Here is a 20,637-nt window from a genome sequence, read left to right on the forward strand (position 1 = left end):
ATTTTGAGAAAAATAGTATTCACCATCTGGTAGATACATAATCTGTATATGGAGGTTTTGATCGGATTTCTCGGGCCAAACCAAAGTCTGCGATTTTCACAAGTTCTGGTCCCATGCAGAGGAGGTTCTCAGGCTTTAAGTCTCGATGAAAGAAGCCTACAGAGACAGTAGAGGAGAAGAAATCCAAATGCAGGTTTGCTTCCATATTATTCTTTGCAATTGTATTGCTCTCTGCAAAATACTTATAATTTAAAAAGTAGTCTAGCATGGCACCAAAGGCTTTATGCGTTCTTCCCACAGATAATGTACAGTCCTTTGAACTTCTCATAGGATTACATTCATTTCCCTTTGCAAATCATTCAAAGGTGATCTTCATAATTTTATTTACAAGAGAGAAAATTTCTTTTAAAATATCAAACTGGATCATAGGCTGAGATAACTTTGCAAAAATAAACTGTCACTCAAGGGAAAAATATCACGGATGGCATCTCATTCTATTGCCTAGGTGGGAGTGCAGTGGCACAACCATAGTTCACTGCAGTGTGGGCTCAAGCGATCCGCCTGTCTCAGCCTTCCAAGTAGCTGGGACTACAGGCACAAACCATGGTGCCTGGCTAGTTTTTTTTTTTTTTTGTAGTAAACACAGGGTCTTGCTCTGTTGCCCAGGCTTGTCTTGAACTCGTGGCTTCAAGTTATCCTCCTGCCTCAGCCTCCCAAAGTGCTGGGATTATAAGTGTGAGCCACCATGCCCGGCCCAGATAACTGTCTGATGGGAATTGAGAGTTTATACCACAGCAGAAACACAATTATAATTTTTGTTTAAGAAAGAATTTATGAATACGACCTACTCATATCTGAGATTGTGCAGTATGTTGCAACATATGTTTAAATGTTAAGTACTTATTACTTTGCCTAATGAGGAAGTACAATGGTACATCTACAGCTCACATGAAAGGCAAAGATAACTCATCACGTGGGAAGCCCGTCTCAGCTATAGCAGAGCTCTGGAGGTACAGGCAGGAGATAGTCAACGTGGCAATCTTCCAAGCTCACTCAAACACCCAGTGAATTGCAATATATGTCACTGAAAACCCCAAACCTCCCACTTCCTGAGAGTATCACCAACCTAGACATCATTCAATGTGGCTCCAAATCTCAATGGGACACCAACACTGGAAATATAACTCACCTGCTGCTGCTGCTATTCTTTGTTACACGTTATCATTGCTATCATTACAGGCTGAGTATTCCCTACTCTGAAAATCCAAAATCTGAGATGCTCCAAAACCTGAAACTTTTTGAGCACCAATCCGACACTTAAAGAAACTGCTTATTGCAGCATTTTGGATTTTGGATTTTTGGGTTAGGGATGTTCAACTGGTAAAATATAATGCAAATATTCCAAAATCTGAAAAAACCCCAAATTCAGAAACACTTCTGGACCCAAGCATTTCAAATAAGAGATACTCAATCTGTATCAATGTTGTGAAAGCTGGATTCTAACTAGCACATTATGGGAGAAATTAAAAGCGATCACTGAAGATCTACGTGATTCCTTGACAACCTGTATGTTGACAATGCTCAAGTCTACATTTCTAATGTGCCTTCTCTACCCTTCTGAAGACCTAAATCTCTATTTGGATAGCAACTGGATGTCACTATCATCCCTATGTTAACTTATCCAAAACCACTTTTGTCCTCTCTCAAATCATCTCTCCTTCCTAAACTTTGGATAAGATTTCTAGGTACCTTGTAGTTATGTTGGATCCAACCTTACCCAGTTATGATATTGTGTTGTATTTTCTATCAAAACATCTCATATCAGCCAGGCGTGGTGGCTCACGCCTGTAATCCCAGCACTTTGGGAGGCTGAGGTGGGCGGATCATTTGACGGTCAGGAGTTTGAGACCAGCCTAGCCAATATGGGGAAACGCCGTCTCTACTAAAAATATTTTAAAAACTAGCTGGGCGTGATGGCACATGCCTGTAATCCCAGGTACTCAGGAGGCTGAGGTGGGAGAATTGCTTGAACCTGCGAGGTGGAGGTTGCAGTGAGCTGAGATCACACCACTGCACTCCAGCCTGGGCAACAAAGCAAGACTTCATTTTGGAGAGGTGCAGGGGGTTTGGGGGAGCGGGAATCTCATATCTGTCTCTTTCTACTTTCTCACTGCCTATGCCTGCATTGCCACTACTTTCTTGCAGATCTTCCTTGCTCCAGTTTCTGTCCTATAATCCTGATCATTTAAACACTGTCTTTCCCTTGTCACTCTCTCATTCACCCACAAAAGCCATCCATGATTCATTTTTATATTTAACAGGGCTGAACTCCTTTCACTCTACCTAAAGAGAGAAACTTATTTTCCAACACTTATTAATACATGTAAAGTGTGCTCCAATCAGGTACAACTCCTCATTCCTTTTAAGTTCACTGTACAGTCATGCACTACATAACGAAGTTTCAGTTAATGATGGACTGCATGTATAATGGTGGTCTTATAATATTATAATGAAGCTGAAAAATACTTATCTGGTATTTACTATACTATACTTTTAATCATTATTTTAGAATTGTACTCCTTCTACTTACTAAAAAAACAAAACAAACAAAACAAAATGAAAAACAAAAGTTAACTGTAAAATGGCCTGAGGCAGGCCCTTCAGGAGGTACCTAGAAGGTATTGTTATCATGGGAGAGGACAGCTCCCTGTGTATTACTGCACCTCAAAACATTCCAGTGGGACAAGATGTGGAGGTGGAAGGCAATGATACTCATGATCCTAACCCTGTGTAAGCCTAGGCTAATGTGTGTATTTGTGTTTTAGTTTTTAGCAAAAAAGTTTAAAAAGTAATAATTTAAGAACAGAAAAAGCTTATAGAATAAGGATATAAAGAAAATATTTTTGTACAGCCGTATAATGTGTATGTGTGTGAAGCCAAATGTATTACAAAAGAGTCAAAAAGTTAAAAAATGTATTTTTATGAAATAAAAAGTTTCAGCAAGCTAAGATTAATTATTAAAGAAAGAAATTTTAAAAAATTAGTGTAGCCTCAGTGTACAATGTTTATAAAGTGTCCTAGGCCTTCATACTCACTCACTGATTCACCCAGAGCCATTTCCTACAAGCTGCATTCACGGTAAGTGCCCTATACAGGTGTACCATTTTAAAAAATATTTTATACTATATTTTTACTATACCTTTTCTATGTTTAGATACACAAATACTTACCATTGTATTACAATTGCCTATAGTACTCAGTACAGTAACATGCTGTAGAGGCTTACAGTCTAGGAACAATAGGCTATACCATATAGTCTAGCTACATAGTAGACTATACCATCTAGCTGTGTCTAAGTAAGTATACACTCTATGATGTTTGCACAACAACTAAATCGTCTAACCACACATTTCTCAGAACATATCCAGTCATCAACTTATGCATACTGTATTTATTTCCATTAATAATGTGCCCTTTGCTCCTTTTTGTCTATATCAATCCCCACTTTTGCTATCCTCCAACACCTGTATTGAGTTTTGCTTCTTCCAGGATGCCATTCTTTTTTTTTTTTTTTGAGACGGAGTCTTCACCCAGGCTGGAGTGCAGTGGTGCCATCTCGGCTCACTGCAAGCCCCACGTTCATGCCATTCTCCTGCCTCACCATCCCAAGTAGCTGGGACTACAGCATGATGCCATTCTAATATACTAGCCTTCATTCATTCATTCATTCTACCAACAAATTTTCACTGAGCATCTACTCCATGCCAGGCAACAGATTAGGTTCTAAGGATTCAGAAACAATGCAATGGACATGACTCTTGCCCTCAGGGACATAATAGGCCCTCCCCTCTAACTCCAGTTGAGCTCTATCAACTTCAGGTATGTTAACTATTTTTTATGAATTAGATGGAGGCACTTTAAGGGCAGAGGCCACATTTATATTTCTTGTGAATGCCTGGCACAGTGGCAGGAACACAGTGGTCTCATAATATATTCTTGTTCATTGAACAAAGGACTTTCATCTGTAGGGAACATAAACAGCTTAATGTCAACACATCTACCTGAGCCAAATGCCAGGGTCAACCAGAGAGCAGACCAGAGCTGTGAGGAGGATAGGAGGGAGGAAATCCATGAGACAGCACTGAGAACTGAGAGAGAACAATAACCCAGTAGTGCGGGGGACAATGAGGGCCCAGAGCTTGTTGTCCTTGTGACAGAGGGAGTTGTATTAGTATTAGTTGAATGAATGAATGAAGGCAGGAACTCTAGTAGGACTAAATCTATTGGTCAAGGTTGTTTTCTGTCTCTGCCCTAGAGCAAAGGGAGGGTGATTGTGATGTGGTTATATGTGAAAATATACTAATTGCCATTATCATGGAAACGAACAATATTTTAGTAAAAGGACAATCCTCTCTGTTCATCATTCTAAAGATAACAGTACTTAATACTGGGTCAAGTTCCAAATGGATAGTATTATACTATGGCATAATGGCAGATCTGTAGGAGAAGTAGCTGGCTTAGATGGACAAAGTGAATGTAATTACAGAGCCTAGAACCCAGTAAACACAGAAGGCGATGAAGGTATAGAAGTGATCAGATACATTCAAGAGGGCATAAGTAAGAGGAGGAAGTACTTCCTTCCCATCACGGGGTTGCTTCTATTTTCCACAATCCAAGGCATTGACGAGTTCAAAAAAGTTAGACATGGGTTAAACCAGAGACAGGCGCAGCAAGTTTGTTATTTTATAGCACATGCATACACAGGTTTGTATGTATATTGTGAAGTATTTATGAATATATATTCCATTGTTCATTCTTTATCCTGCCATTGTACTGGTATATACCTAATGGCATTCCTCATACAATTCCTTGAAATATCCTAGTGAACTTAATAGTAAATTAAACCAAAATTACAATAAGAACCAAACTTGAGGTTGTCAACTCAATAAATGCAAAGAGCATTCAGTATCAGTCAAGAATGGCCTTTAAAATGAAAGAGAAGATTTCTGATATGGAGACATTTGGATGCTTATGATCAGCCTAATTAAATGAAGATTTATTCATGCCTACCACAGTGGGTGACATCTCTAAGACTTAGTATAACTGAGTCATTGTGTTTGGACCCTCCGTTCTTCAGAGCACCCTCCAGCTTGCAGAAGGCCTGATTGTGTGTTTCCATTTTGGAATTGGCTTAAGAATGTGTAAGGATACAAGCAGTGATTACAGTGATCTTTTGTCAATGCACCTGCGACCTCTGAAAATAGATGAATTGTGAGACCATGGTTTGTCTTCCTAAAAACTCAGAGCGTTCAAAACATTCCAGTGAAAAAAAGGAATGGCAGGCATCATTTTCTTACTGAACAGATGGGAAAACTGAGTCATGGTGGCAGGGGGCGGTAGATGAATTACTCCCAATTCCACCAAGAAATGTGTCATAGCTGTTATAGTGTCCAGCTCTACTCTCCCTTTCAATGCATGTAGCTAAATCTTTTTTTTTTTTCCTTTGTAAGACAGAGTCTTGCTCTGTCACCCAGGCTGGAGTGAAGTGGCACCATCTCAGCTCAATGCAACCTCCACCTCCCAGGTTCAAGCAATTCTCGTGCCTCAGACTCCCAAGTAGCTGGGATTACAGGCCTGCACCACCACGCCCGGCTAATTTTTGTATTTTTAGTAGAGACAGGATTTCGCCATGTTGGTCAGGCTGGTCTCCAACTCCTGGCCTCAAGTAATCCACCCGCCTCAGCCTCCCAAAGTGCTAGGATTACAGGCGTGAGCCACTGTGCCTGGCCCATATAGCTAAATCTTGATTTGTTGTTTTGACCCTCTCAAGCCTAGATTAATGCTGTTTCTCCTCAGAGACTCCCTTTTTCTCATTTACTTGGGGTAATTATTATTTCCAAACTTATGTGGCAGTTCCCTTATAATGAGTCCTCTGTTCTGCAGTCCCTACCCACTACGGCAACTTCCTCTGGCATCATCTGGAACACCCACCACAACAAACTTGTGTCTTCTCTCTGCTCAGTTCATCTTATCATCAATTCGTACTCAGATGCAAGTATCGTGCTCATACTCCAGACCTCGTTCTTTGTTTCCACCATAGTCATGCTCCTGTAAACACTGGCCACCCCTCCCGTCAGCCAAGCTTTATCCTCTCCCTCAATGCTAACTCTTCTTTAATCCTACTTCCACAGAGGACATGCACACTAATGAAATGAGGGGAAGGAAGATTCCAATTCCTCACATATCTCTGTAAGCAGCTTCTCTTTTTATGGGCCATACTTCAGGCTCAAAACAAGCGAGGGAAAATGGCTGGGAAAGAAAATTAATTGCTAACAGACTATAAAAATGACTGATGAAAGACTGTATCTGTAGGTTGACATATGCTGTATTTGTTATACTGTCTTCAAGTAGAAGCCTTTATAATAAATTTGTGAATATATCTGTAGACTATCTAGCCCTCTGTTAAGTACTGAATAATATAGCAATGGGCTATTATCAGCCTTATACACACAAGATCTATTCCTGGTAATTAAAAGTATAAGATCCTTATGTCATATACAGCATATACAGGTACTTTTCATGTCTATTTTAACATGACATTAGTATTTCCTTATAAGTAGCAATGTCACATAGTGGGTTAGTGCGCAGACCAGCCAAGTTGCCTGATTTCAAATCATAATTCCATTACTCACTGGCTGGAAAGTACTTATCCTTCCTGTGCCTTAGTTTTCTTATCTGTAAAATGGGGAAATAATAGCACCTAATGGGGTTGTTCTGCAGGATTAAATACGTTATATTTGTAAAGTTTTTTTTTTTTTTTTTTGGAGACAGAGTCTCGCTCTGTCACCCAGGCTGGAGTACAGTGGTGCCATTTCAGGTCACTGCAACCTTTGCCTCCTGGGTTCAAGCTATTCTCCTGCCTCAGCCTCCAGCATAGCTGGGATTATGACCAGCTAATTTTTGTATTTTTAGTAGAGGCGGGGTTTCGCCATGTTGGTCAGGCTGGTCTTGAACTCCTGACCTCAGATGATCCGTCCACCTTGGCTTCCCAAAGTGCTGGGATTACAAGCATGAGTCACCGTGCCCAGCATGTAAAGCTTTTTGACAGTGCTTGCACATTAATATCTTGCGAGAGCTGGTCATTAACAGTACTACTATTAACACATTCTCTCATTTTACCCTCCCATAACCTGTTAAAGTACGGAGGCAGACATGGCTCCATTTTTTGCCAATAAGAATTACATCTGGCATGCCCCATCGGTGAGGAGGTGGTACTAAAACTGATTTGTAGCAGGGTTCCAGTTCTGCTGATGTGTGCAATGTGACCTATAACAATAAGCCTACTTCCTCCCCTGGGCTTCTGATTCACAATGGAAACCCTTTTAGTTGGGGTCATTCAGAGATCACGCAACAGCAAAGTGCTGTTATGATAAGAACTTTCCTGTTCAAAACTGTTTGACTTCCAGAAGACAGGAACAGACCTTCAATTTAATTTCAGAGTCCTATATGCCAGTTGAATAACACAGGGATTTTCTTTCATCCTGGCAGAAAATGTGTGTGCTTACTTTTTCATTAATAACCCTTGGGCAAGGAAAACATCAAGCTACAAAGAAGGCTTTCTCCCCTCTACCACATTTTGTTATTGATGAATCGGATATGAATATATGGAAATAACCAGAGAATCTTCAAACACTATGAATTTATATAGGACACTTTCCTGCTGTGGAAACTTAAATTTCCCAGATATTATTAAATTCAAACCTATAATGTTTTTATCAAGAAGGCTACAAGGACAGCAATGCATAGAAAGGCAACGGGTTGTCTCAAGGTCATGCACAGCAAGACAGTGAGGAAACACAGAGGCAGAGAACCATCTCTTGGTGCAAAACATTGTCCTTCAGACTGCCCAATGCATTTCTATTTCTGGCACGGATAAGTGTGACCTGGATATCTGTAAGGTCAAGTCAGAGTTGAAACAGACTATTTGCATTAATTATTTAATTCCTGCAAAGGACATATGCTTTGGCATTGCTCAATCAGTACCAAGTAGAGCTGCATTTTCATTCCCTGTGGGAGGAAAACACTCAGTGACACGAAGTATGGCCATAGCAACTAACGGCAGCACTGTTCTCCCCTCAGAGGAATCTACTCCCCAGGGGCAGAGTGCACCTCCTCACAGTGAGAATGGGCTACCAGAGACAAGCTGGAAATTCATGTGACTTTGAAGTGCTTTAAGTGCTTTTTTTCCATTGCTGAAGGAAAGGAATATAGAGGTACATGTGCACTTAACCAAAGTCAATACCACACAAAAACCATGAAACAGTTTCTAAAAATCATTATCAGTGAAAATAGGATAGGGGCTGGGTGCAGTGGCTCAATCCTGTAATCCTGGCACTTTGGGAGGCCAAGATGGGTGGATCACTTGACAGCAGGAGTTCGAGACCAGGTTGGCCAACATGGTGAAACCCCATCTCTACTAAAAACACAAAAATTAGCCGGGCGTGGTGGCACGCACCTGTAGTCCTAGCTACTCCAGTGGCTGAGGCATTAGAATCACTAGAAGCTGGGAGGCGGAGGCTGCAGTGAGCCGAGATTGCATGACTGCACTCCAGCCTGGGTGACAGAGTGAGACTGAAATTAGTATCTATACCACTTATAATGATTATTATTTTCTTCACCTCTTATTCTCTTGTTCTCTCTGAGCACAGACAGTTTTTCTAATCAAGCGTGGCAAACAGGCATAGGCTTTCTGAATCTTCACTCAACCACTTTATTGCAATGGGAACTTTCACAGGTTTTTGAACCTCTCTGAACCTAAGTTTCCTCTTTTTTGTAAAGACTAGATATCACCTATTCGTTCTACCTGATAAATTGGCAGTGAAATAAGGTAACAGATAAAATGTTAAGCTCAAACTGGAACTGGGCACTTAATTGCTGAGGAAAAGTGTCAACAAGAATCTCTGATAATGGCAATGGTGTTGAGGTTATAAAAGCCGAAGTCCAACCTTCTCCATAAACTGAGCCTTCCCTGGTACCTTGTGGTCTGAGTGTCTAGTACAGAGAGGGAAACACAGTGCAGTTCCAACAGACTGTTTTGACACAGTAATATATGGATGCTAAATTATGTACTACAGATGAGAGTGTGTGTGTGTGTGTAAGATGAATGTATATGTAGGTATATATGCATGTGGGTATGTGTACATGTAGATGTTTGCATGTGTATGCACGTGTCTTGGGGCTTGGGGTGCTTATGTGTGGTCTATGTGTTTGTGTGGGTATGTGTGTGTGTGTGTGTGTGTGTGTGTGTGTATATATATATGCATACATTTGATTAGGTAGAAGCCTGGACAAAAGGCTACTTTCTGGCAACAAGTATCTGGGTCTAAAGAATAGCAACAAAAATGAGAAAGAAAAGAAAACCAAAGAATATTAACTTTTGTTTAAGTCTACCATTCAGTTCCCAGTACTGAGAAAATAGCCTGAATAACTGAGACACAATGACTGATCTCTATCTGAAAATATGCTGTCTCTTTTGCGAATCCCACTGAGTTCTCGTTAATTTTTTTTCCTGAGCTCTTAATCTAATAAGTGACCTTTCTCCTATTTGTCCCTAAGATACCATGCCAGAAGTTTTTAATGCTTTGCAAATTCACACTATCTCTTGTGAATTCTTGTGAATAAAGGCCCAAGTGCTAGTTCTACAAATGTCAGTGGAATCAGAGAAAACTTGTACTAGAAACTTTTGACTAGAACTGGTTCATAATTTGACTCAGTCTTGCGCATGACATGCTGATTACTCAGTATGTGCCTGAGGCAGACTAGGACTTGTAGATAGCCTAAGTTTGTCTATGTTTCATTTAGTCTCTAATTGTAAGGGGCTACCTCGGAAGTAAAGGACAGGCTAGTAATGATCCCAAATGTACTATGCCACCTTCTTCAGCACAAGGTCTTTTCTACTCACTGTCAATTTACATCAAATCTAAACTAGCTACTCAGGAGGCTGAGGCAGGAGGATCGCTACAGCCCAGGAGTCCAAGGCCAGCCTGGGCAGCATAAAGAGACCATCTCTTAAAGTTTAAAAATCTGAACTGACTATATTATCAAAGGGCTTCAACCCAGTCTCCTTATTGAGTAATAAAACTCATTTGTTGGTACAATATTGACAATGGCAACAACATCTTTGGACTGAGAGTAAATGGATTTCTACCTATGCAAAATCAGCTTGGCCCATCTGTCTGTATACTACAATGACCTCAAATGACCTCCTGCGAAGACTTCTGACCCACCTGTGGATACATCCATCTGGTGGCTCTGTGCTCACAAGTATTGATCCAACCCCAGCTGGGTCTGTGTCTAATTAGTAACGACAAGCAGCAATACTCCAGGTAGTTGCTGGAAAATAGAACCTCAAACTCATTGCTTCTTAATACCTTTCAAAAGCTCAGCTAAGAACAACAGTGATGGGGGATTTCCAGAATAGTATGTGGTCATCGTTCGTTCGGATATTCTACATTTCTCCCCAGCCTAACCAGACCATCTGTAGAACAACTCAGACTGGCCCCTGTAGAGATGTTTTCTCTGATTAGGTGATGTAATTGGCCTCCATTGAGGGATATGACTGACATCAAACTGCCCTCTAAAACCCGTCACTGTGTTTATGATAAAGTCATGTTACATACCATCCTTTCTAAAGGGTCCATGAAAAAAGCTTCTCCCTGGTCTTGGCATCAAGAATAGTTCTGCTTTTCTTGGGCAACTGGTCTGTTTTTACCTACGTGTGTTGTAACTGGTACTATTTCACATTTTGCATGGTCTGACAACGAGCTCACAATCAAATCTTAGCCTGCTTCTTCTACTGAAATAAAACTGGCTGGCAGTTTTGAGGACTAACCTCACCTCTGGCTATATCCACACCTTGTTTTGCCTTTGTCTCTTTTTATAGTTTGCTAATTTTAAATTTATTCTATTTTCCTGTGTCACATACATTTTGTTAGACTACTTTGAAACCCGTTTGAAACAAGTTGAAATATAAATACATTAGAAAAATGAGAAATAACAGTGAAGCACTGTTAGTGGACCAAACATAATACACGAAACTTCTCAGAATTCTAATTGTAAGTTTTTCATTTAACATACTAGTCAATGGTCAGGAATAATATTTAGATCTATAACCAACAAGCTTAATGTTAAAGCCTACAGAATAAAAACATAAAGACACAATAAGTAACAAGGGAAATTCAGAGATCAAGTTATAAAGGTTAATATATTTTAAAATCCATTGTCAGCCTCTTAACTCTTTAACCTTTTCTGGCAGTCAGCTACAAAAATATTAATGTTTCCTACAACTTCTACTTGATAACAACATTTCACTGCTCTTCAAAAGCACAACACTCCGAATCACCTACCGTGTTTGTGAATAAATGCAAGTCCTTGTAATATCTGATACATGATATTCCTTATGGCAGACTCAGGAAACAACTTATTTCTGTATGAGGCAGAGGAAAACAAAGTTATAAATCAAAGGCCAGATCCTTTGATAATAAATACTAAAGAATACCATTTGTCTATACAGGGGGGCTACCTTATAAACACCAAATATATTCACATGTTACAAAAATGAAAAGATTAAACATTTGATAGTAAGCCAAAAAAAAAGGTTTTCCTCCAACATAGCATATAAAAATAAAAAAATCTCCTCTCTCCATGATATAAACTAAAACTTTAAAATAATTTGGGGGGGAAAATTTGAGGTCTTCCAGATGAAGCCCTTATATAATGCAATGGCTAATATTTTCCTCCTGGATGAGCAAAACACACAGCACACTGCTGTCACTGTCAATAAAGATGATATTTGTTTACTCAGATCACTCAGAGGGGTGCTGAGAATGGCATTCATTCTGCCACAAAAAATGTGCCCAAGAGGCTCCACATGGTTCACCTTTAAAGTTCAAAATTACTGTCACAGGTAAATTTCTTATTAGCCTCCTTTTGCCAGCATGCAAGCACCTGAGTACCGCAGCAAGAGAGGAACTGAAATAAACCTAGGACTTTTCAACAGAGGTCTCAAAATCCAGGAAGCTGTGTCTATCCTTGACTTCTAGTTGCTCTGCCTATATGTCCTAGTGGGAATGGAAAACTGCAATGTCTATTAAACCTGAGCTTCTTTGGATGAATAACTCTTATTATTATTATTATTTTTTTTGAGATGGTGTTTCGCCCTTGTTGACCAGGCTAGAGTGCAATGGTGCGATCTCGGCTCACGCCAACCTCCACCTCCCATGTTCAAGTGATTATTCTGCCTCAGTCTCCCTAGTAGCTGGGATTACAGGCATACCCCACCATCCCGGCTAATTTTGTGTTTTTAGTAGAGACGGGGTTTCTCCATGTTGGTCAGGCTGGTCTTGACCTCCCGACCTCAGGTGATCCGCCCACCTTGGCCTCCCAAAGTGCTGGGATTACAGGCGCCAGCCACTGCGCCCAGCCTGGATGAATAACTCTTTAAAACAAGAAAATGACTGCATTGAGAACAGTTTCCCTGAATCTAACAGAGGGCCTCTAAAGTAGAAATATGGGTGGGCCCCAAATCTAACTGGCAGCTTTCAACATTAAAGCCCAGTAGCATGAAAGTTAAAGGATTGGAGAAAGAATCAGAATAATGCAGTAAGAAAAGAAGAGACAGAGAAAGAAAACACATCTGCTTTGCCTATTTATTTCTATAATAAGATAATGATGACCAAACTGTACCTTTCTTTAATGAGCTGGTAAAGATTTTCCTTCATGTACTCGAAGATAAAATAAAGATGATCATTTTCCCTGATAACTTCTTTTAATTTGACTACATTGGCATGGTTGAGCTTCTTTAAAGACTAAAGGCAAGGAAGAAAAACAAAACAAAACAAATATTAGAGAAAATCTGTTGTTGAAACAGAAAAGTAATCCTATGTATACTTGGAAAGAAACATCTAATTTTAGAACCACAGCAATGTCCTAAATTATATTTTATTGACAATTTAATAAACAGTATATCTCTGAAATTGATAGTAACCTTATATAGAAAAACTACTTCAATGAACTGACAAAAGGTACATACTCGACCAGTAACTGGTATTTCTAGCTGCCCCTAGCACCAGGCAATGTATCAGGGCTATTTTGGGCCCACCCCCTCCAGATGATGGAATTCAGGCTGTGGAAGTAGCCAGAGAGGAATCAATAAAAGAAGCTTAGATTTTTCTAGCACTGGAGAATGCAGCTGTGTTGGGCTGAGATCACCAGATAACAGGCTGCAGACACTTTGAATAGGAAATTGTTCAAAATGATGAAGGGTTGATGGCCTGCTTCTCTTGACTTTTGTCGGACTCGTGTGTGTCCACAAGGCATAGAGCACTTCTTCTTACAATGTGAGTTTGAGTTACAGAGGACCAGAAGGAGACAGGAGGACCCTGAAGTAAGACAACAGAAATCCTTCTGCTTCCAAGAACAAAGGCAAAAAGTCAGGCAGTGGATGAGGAATTAGAGGGTGGCTCAGAAAATGGTGCATGGCCTTCCGATTACTCATCTTCACACATATATACCTTTCGTCTTCCTGAACACATGCGTACATGTGAGTATAGCCATGTGCACACTGTTTTTTGTTTGTATCCTTAGTTCCGTTGATAGTGAACAAATCACTTCTGTATTAGTGAGCAGCATCCCTGTTCTTGTACAGCAGACATACCTAAAAACTATTGCTTTGGATAGTCAGAATCTGATCGACTGTCTCCTTCATGAAAGCCTCCAAGTGTCACTTTGGCCAGTGAGATGAGTCCTTTAATTAAAATAGCCCTTTCCTCATACATAGAGAAGGGAGTCCAATATTAAGTTGATATCTTTGAATTTCACTAAAAAGAACATCCTTTTTTATAAAACAAAGAAAACATATGAAGAGGAAAGTGTTAAAATGAATATCCTCATCTAGAAGAACACTCAGTGATAAAGTACCCAGGGTTCAAAGCTTGGGAATGTGTAATATGATCAGTTACTTCAAGCAGCTGGCAAGAGAGACGAAATATGGTCGGTAAAAGAGAACAAAATAAGACTCTCTGGAGCTTCCTCCCCAGAAGAATAGTTCCTGCCAAGATACTTCTCTGGCAGGGAATCCTCAGCTGTTTTGGTCAATTGTTTTGCTAGATCCTTCTAGTATGGACCAAAGGGGCTGATTACTTCTTTTAGTTGAGTTGGATTCCTGGTTCTCCATGAGTAACAAATATAAACATTGCTTAACTTGTAAGTATTCACTAAACTCTCAGTGATCGCAGCTTTTTTTTTTTTGCCTGTTTGCTTAAAACGCATCACAAGCATGCCTGAGGAAGCTAGTGGATGAGCAGCCTTGGGGAAAATTCATTCAGTGGAAAACGAAGTGGTTTTAAAGCTTTTCTGGGAGAGAATTCTAGGCAAGGAGTGGGGTGCCTTCAGCTCCTGGCCTGAAGTGTGTTTGGAGCCATGAATTACTGGCCCAGCTCTATAGCAGCTCACAGCTCTTGTTTCTAGGTGAGGCTCATGAACAAGAAAGTCCATAGTAGATTAAAATAAGAAGAATTAATTTTGTGTGGGGGATGTCATGTGACTGGCTTTATGAAGATGTATTTCCAAAGAAGCATCTTATTTTGGCTCAGGAAAGGATTCCAAAGCAGAGATAGAGGCAGGTCAGTTGTGTCAGAGTGGAGAAGCAAAAGTAGGAAATTAAGCCTGATCAACAGTCCAAATGGAGACTGTTTATCCTCATGGATGAAGCTTTCAGTTGGATATTACCAGTGTTGTCCACATCAGGGACTGATCAACAGTTTCTAACTATTAAAACAACAATGTACTGGGCCCCCAGAGTATACTGAGGCTTAAGATGCAGTGCTTGCTCTTAAGAGGCAAACAACCTAATTGGAAAGTCACGACATGGATACAAAATACATCTAATAAAATAAGAAAGATCATATTAAGTGCCAAGGGAATGACAGAAACAAGGACCATCAGAGATGTGTCAAGGAGTAATCAGCAAACCCTGAGTGGTCAGTGGGAGCATAACCGAGATGTGACTTGAAGAAAGAGTGACACCTGGATGAGCTTGCTGGGAGGCAGCGGGCATGTCAGGAGGGAAGCCCACTGCAGCTGAGGCCTGGAAACTGAGTGCAGGACTCTGTCTGGGGGATGAAGGATGAGAATCAACCTAATTTGATTCTGAGGGAGACTCATCTGTAAGACTTTGGCTGGAGAAGAAGGCAGGGGGCAAACCATTTGGATGCCGGGTATATACCTGCTGAGTTCTTCTGGTGAATCTGCTGCCTTAAGTAGAGTTGCAGAGGGAGATGCCTGACTCGATGAGGTTGAAAAGTAACTGGGGTGTGGGAAAGCTGCACTGAAGAAAGAAGTTTGGAAGGTAATGTAAGAAAAGGAAAGAGGTAGAAACTCAAGGGGAGAGAGGTTTGGGACTTTTTCGGGTTAGAGAGAATGGTGGGCACATTTATAGACTAAAGAGAATGAGCGGGTGGAAAAAAAAGAGTTTAAAGATACGGGAAGGAGGGGGAAATTGTTGGAGCAAGAACCTACCGACATAAAAAATTAAGATGGTTAAAAAAAAACCCGAAACAGCAAAGGAACACAGTAGGCAGAATATAGGCAGCCTATGGTTTCAAGATGGTGTCTAGAATAGCATAGTGCCATGTAAGGCTATGCTTCTAAGAAAAATAGCACCAGGTGCCATTCCCGCAGGACATCACGGGAGCAGGGATTCCCCTCCCTGCCGTGGCCGTCAGGTGCAGAATCTCCCTGAAGTCCACAGGGTCTTCACGAGCGGACACGGAAATGTACAGACAGGTGGCAACAAGGAGAAAGGAAATGAAGAAGGAACAGTGATGTGGTGAGTACCAAAATTTCCCTTCAGTTCCCTCTGCTGCTGGAATGAAGCAGCTGGCAGGACATGAGAAATGATAGTGACAAGAGGCCTTCAGTGATCTTCCTTTCCCTTCCCCTTCTGAGTCAGTAGGCACAAAAGAAGGACCTCAGCAGGGAGGAAGGGATGAGGAATCTTGTAAGGTGCCTCCTTTCTACCCGCTTCCGCCTTCCCTCCCCTGTGTTCAGGGTTAGGCTGTGGCCCAGCGCTGGTAAGTCTGTGTGAGGCTCAACAAGCGCGGGGGTGTGGGGGTGGGGAGGATCCCAGTTGGCAGCCGGTGTGGCATCTGTGCAGGCAAGGAAAAAGAGTAGGAGTTGTCTGGTGGTCATCAGCTAGAGGAGCAGTTTCTTCAACTACCTTGCTGAGGCAGTCACTTGCTTCCTAAGACGCTATGTGCCCAGTTTTTCTAAACTGTTTATATGAGTAATCTCTTTTGCATTAGAACTAATACACAATTAGCTATATGGAAAAATAAAGGTTTAACATCCAAGCCATGGATACCTCTCAGAACTTCATGTCACAGAGAAAATGTCCTTGGATTATCTTTGTTTTTTTATCTCTGATGTTTGTTTCTTTATATCTGATGTTTTTGGATCATCTCGAACTTTTATTCTCTAGAACAGAGGTTGGCAAACCATGTCCCATGGGTGAAATCCAGCCCACCACATGTTTTTGTATGGTCCACAAGCTAAGAATATTTTTGGTTTTTTTTGTTTTTGTTTTTGTTTTGACTGAGTCTTGCTCTGTCACCCAGGCTGGAGCAGTAGCACAATCTCAGCTCACTGCAACCTCCACCTCCCGGGTTCAAGCCTCAGCTTCCTGAGTAGCTGGAATTACAGGTGCCCACCATAACACCTGGCTAATTTTTGTATTTTTAGTAGAGATGGGGTTTCACCGTGTTGGCCAGGCTGGTCTCGAACTCCTGACCACAAGTGATCCACCTGCTTCAGCCTCCCAAAGTGCTGGGATTACAGGTGTGAGCCACCACACCCACCCAAAAAAGATAAAAAAGAATACTTTTATAAATGAACGGTTGCCGTCAGTTTGATGATAGGGAACACTAACTTTGAACTCCAATTAAGTTAAATATTATGTCCCCTCAAAAAGAATATCATTCTTCTCATTGGAAGACCTCTAATACATAAAATTATACTAAATTATTATTAAATTTTATATTTTATGAATAAAAATTTTATGGAAATTTGTTTTTGCTCTTGTTACACACGTATCTATATAACATCTTCAATGTGACCTTTTGGACCTAGAAGCATAAGAGACTGACTATCTGGCCCTTTACAGAAAACGTTTGCCGACCCCTGCTTTAGACTTGTAACCCCACTTCCATGTACAGGACTCCTTTGGAGAAAAAGAAAGGGTGTTTTTCAATATTCTATTAGGTGTTTCAAACAGGGCTGGGTGAGAGGACTAAAATTAGATGAAGCGCCACTCCACTGCACAAGGAAGAGAATTATGCACGTAAAACTCAATGTGGTCAATCTACTCTGACCGAGAGAAAAACTGGAACAAAATCAATAGAAGAAGGTGCAGGGGGAAAGGAGGAGAATAGTGAATCCAGTCAGAAGGCTGAATAAAAGTAAAGATCTGTGCTCCACAGTGCTTGACATGGGTGTACCTTGATCAATGAATTTCCTCACAGAGAGTGGAGTGCAAATTATTAGAGCAAGAAACTGAAGTAAGTACTGCTATTATGTCTAGGGAAAAACATTCAAAATCAAATAGATTTTCCCTTATGTTAATAATTAAGAAAACAATTAGGCAATAATAATTCACTAAATCAACACATTCAACTTCTTTATATTGAAATATATTGATATAAGAGATCCATTAAAGATGAAAGCTTTCTAATAACAGTATATACAATTACATCATAATCTTCTGCTTCAGCTGTAATGTTATCATTTGCCTCCCTTTCCAGCATTAGTGAAAAAATTCAAACGAAATGACTATATCAATTATAAATCTAAGCATGTACAAAGCTATTTTAATCATCCACAAATTATTCCTTGGTATATTAATAAATACCTTAACCTCCCGAAGGTTCATGCATTCCTCCCAGGAATAAAACTTTCTTTTCATTCTAGAAGAGAAGAAAGGAACAAACAACACACTTATTCTCAGTAATAGATTAAACTTTGCTTTTAGAAAAATGCTTTCCTTCTGAACCTAATTAACAGGACTTAAAGTGGGTTTAAATTTCTACCCAGTATTATACTATCCCAAACTAGCATTTATTTTCAAATGGCAGTGCAATAATCAATCCTAAGTCACAACCTTTGCCAGTAGCAGTGGTGTGGTGCAGTCCAGAGAGGCCTGGACTACTGTCTTGCTCTATACTAACCAGCTAACCTTGCCCTGGAAGGAACTTGCTCCGGCTTATTCTATCTAGACCAGAGCTGTCCAGTAGAACTTTCTATATTGATGAAACTGTTCTGTGCTGTCCAGGATGGTAGCCACCAGAGAAATGTGGCTACCGAGCACTTGGCATGTGGCTAGTACAATGTGGGAACTCAATTTTAATTTTAATTAAATTGAAATTTAAATACCACATATGGCTACTTGCTATCATACTAGACAGCAGAGCTCTAGACCCTCTAGTGCAGGAGTCAGCTAACTATGACCCATGGGCCAAAACCTCCCCACCATCTGTTTCTGTACGGCCCATGAGCTAAGAACGACATTTACCTTTTTAAACTGGGGGACAAGTCAAAAGAGGAATAATATTTCACGATATGAAAATTTTGTGAAATTCAAATTCCAGTTTCTATAAGTGAAATTTTATTGGAACACAACCGTACTCATTCATTTATATACTGCCTGTGGCTGCTTTTGAACTACAACAGCAGAACTGAGTAGTTGCAAGAGACCATATGGCCTGTGAAGCTTAAAATATTTACAGCCTGGCCCTTCATAGAGAAAGTTTGCCAACCCCTGGTCTAGAGCCTGAGTGGAGAAAATAAAACTCCATGAGTTAATCAGAAATCCAGGTTTCAAGGTTATATTTTTCAGTGCATTTCAATCACATTGTCTCATTTGTCTTATAGCAGCCCTGTGAAACAGATAGGACAGCTGAAGAAACTGAGAAACAGAGAAGGTACACGACTTTCCCGAGGTCTCACTGCTGGCCAGTAACAAACTTCCCATCTCTCCAGCTCACTCTGTCCTTGCCACACTGTCTCCTGGTAGAGTGATCAAAGCCTTTATTCATGCCCCAAATATTATTTAGCCCCTGCTATGTGGTACAGTAGGTGCTTTGTCAGGCAATGGAGAGACAATGATGAGAAAGACATCCCTCATGAAACTGACATCATGGCAGGAAGGTAGACAATAATTTTCTGTACCAAGTGCTGTGAAGAAAGGAAAAGAGCCTATAAAAGTGAACCTGAAGGGAGCAGTGGCTCAGCCAAATGATGCAGCAATTTGTAGGTCACATTAAACATTTGGGGCTTCATCCTAAAACAGACAGGAAGACATTGGAAGCTGTCTTAGTTTGGATTCCTCCAAAAGCAGGGCCTGGGCGAGAACTTGGGTGCAGGTAGTTTATTTGGCAGGTGATTCTAGGAAGCAAGGCAAGGAGCAGGAGACTGAGAAAAGAGAGGTAGGGAACCCAATAACGGGTGTATGAGTAAGTCAATAACAGGGTTGGCAACTGGCTCAGGCCTGCTGGGGACCTTTTAAGGAGCTGGACAGAATGCACCTTGGTCTCCCACATGCACTTGGGGAGGGGTGCTGGCATGGGCATAGAGCTGTGCACTACAACTGCACTGACATCAGGTGGGAGCAAGGGATGTGTTCATGGAACACAAAGAACATTTGGTCAAGTAGTTTTAGATGATTGAAGTTGTATGTTTAAAATAATCCCTTTGGTCTGATATGAATAGGGGGAAAAAAAGCCAGGAGCCCTAATGGCAGAGGACCTCATGGTGGAGGTGGCAAATGGTAATGAGTTGAATGGAGGTTAGCAGTGGGAATATACAGAAGTAGGTGGATCACATAAATATTATGTAGAATTGACAGGACTAGATGACTAAAGGTGAGGCATAATGGGGAGGGAAGGCAGGAGGACTCCCAGGTTTTGAGGGTATAGTGCCAATTATTGAAATAGGGAACACTGAAGAAGAAACAAATTTGGGGTAAGAGTGAGAAAATATGCTAAATATGAGTGTAGTTTTGGGCATGGTGAGTTTGAAATGTCTGCTGGGCATCCAAATATAGATGCTGATAAGGCAACTGGATAGAGATGGTTGTGGCAGTCTCCAATGTGGTTCCCAGAGACTCCCACCTCCTGCTACCCAGAGCCTTTTAGAACCCCTCTCCTTCAACAACTTGCTTCTAACCAACAGAATATAGCAATTTGACAAGGATGTCACTTCTGTAATTAATTTACAAAAGCAAGATATGACTTCCATCTTAGTACAAGTCTCTCATTGCCTTCTTGACTCCCATGTCTTGATGCAGCAAATTGCCATGTTGTAAGCTGCTCTTTAGAGGCCCACATGGCAAGGAACTGAGGGCAGCCTCCCGCCAACAGCCAGCAGGGAACTGAGGCCCTCAGGCCAACAACCCATAGATCAACCCACAATCACAAAATGAGCTCAGAAGTGGATTCTTCCCCAGTCCAACCTCTGGATGAGACCCCAGCCTTGGCCAACACCTTGACTACAGCCTCATGAGAGATACTGAGGCAAAGAACTTAGCTC

General features: G+C 40.9%; 2 protein-coding genes across 7 annotated transcripts in view; both read right to left on the reverse strand.

Moving 5' to 3' along the window:
• The window catches only part of LOC126953691 (glutathione S-transferase A4), a 277,827-nt gene that overhangs the window by 38,585 nt on the left and 218,605 nt on the right, over nucleotides 1-20,637 (reverse strand). The window lies entirely within an intron of this gene.
• CILK1 (ciliogenesis associated kinase 1) overlaps nucleotides 1-20,637 on the reverse strand; it is a 60,602-nt gene that overhangs the window by 18,487 nt on the left and 21,478 nt on the right. For all 6 annotated transcript variants that reach the window (XM_050789259.1, XM_050789254.1, XM_050789256.1 and 3 more), the window contains 4 exons: nucleotides 17,963-18,017; nucleotides 12,745-12,866; nucleotides 11,406-11,485; nucleotides 24-156 (listed from right to left, as the gene is read on the reverse strand). In XM_050789259.1, the coding sequence (XP_050645216.1) occupies nucleotides 24-156; nucleotides 11,406-11,485; nucleotides 12,745-12,866; nucleotides 17,963-18,017 (390 nt within the window). The remainder of the gene's footprint in view (nucleotides 1-23; nucleotides 157-11,405; nucleotides 11,486-12,744; nucleotides 12,867-17,962; nucleotides 18,018-20,637) is intronic.

The sequence above is a fragment of the Macaca thibetana genome, chromosome 4 (genome assembly GCF_024542745.1).
Source record: "Macaca thibetana thibetana isolate TM-01 chromosome 4, ASM2454274v1, whole genome shotgun sequence".
In the NCBI taxonomy this organism is placed as follows: domain Eukaryota; kingdom Metazoa; phylum Chordata; class Mammalia; order Primates; family Cercopithecidae; genus Macaca; species Macaca thibetana.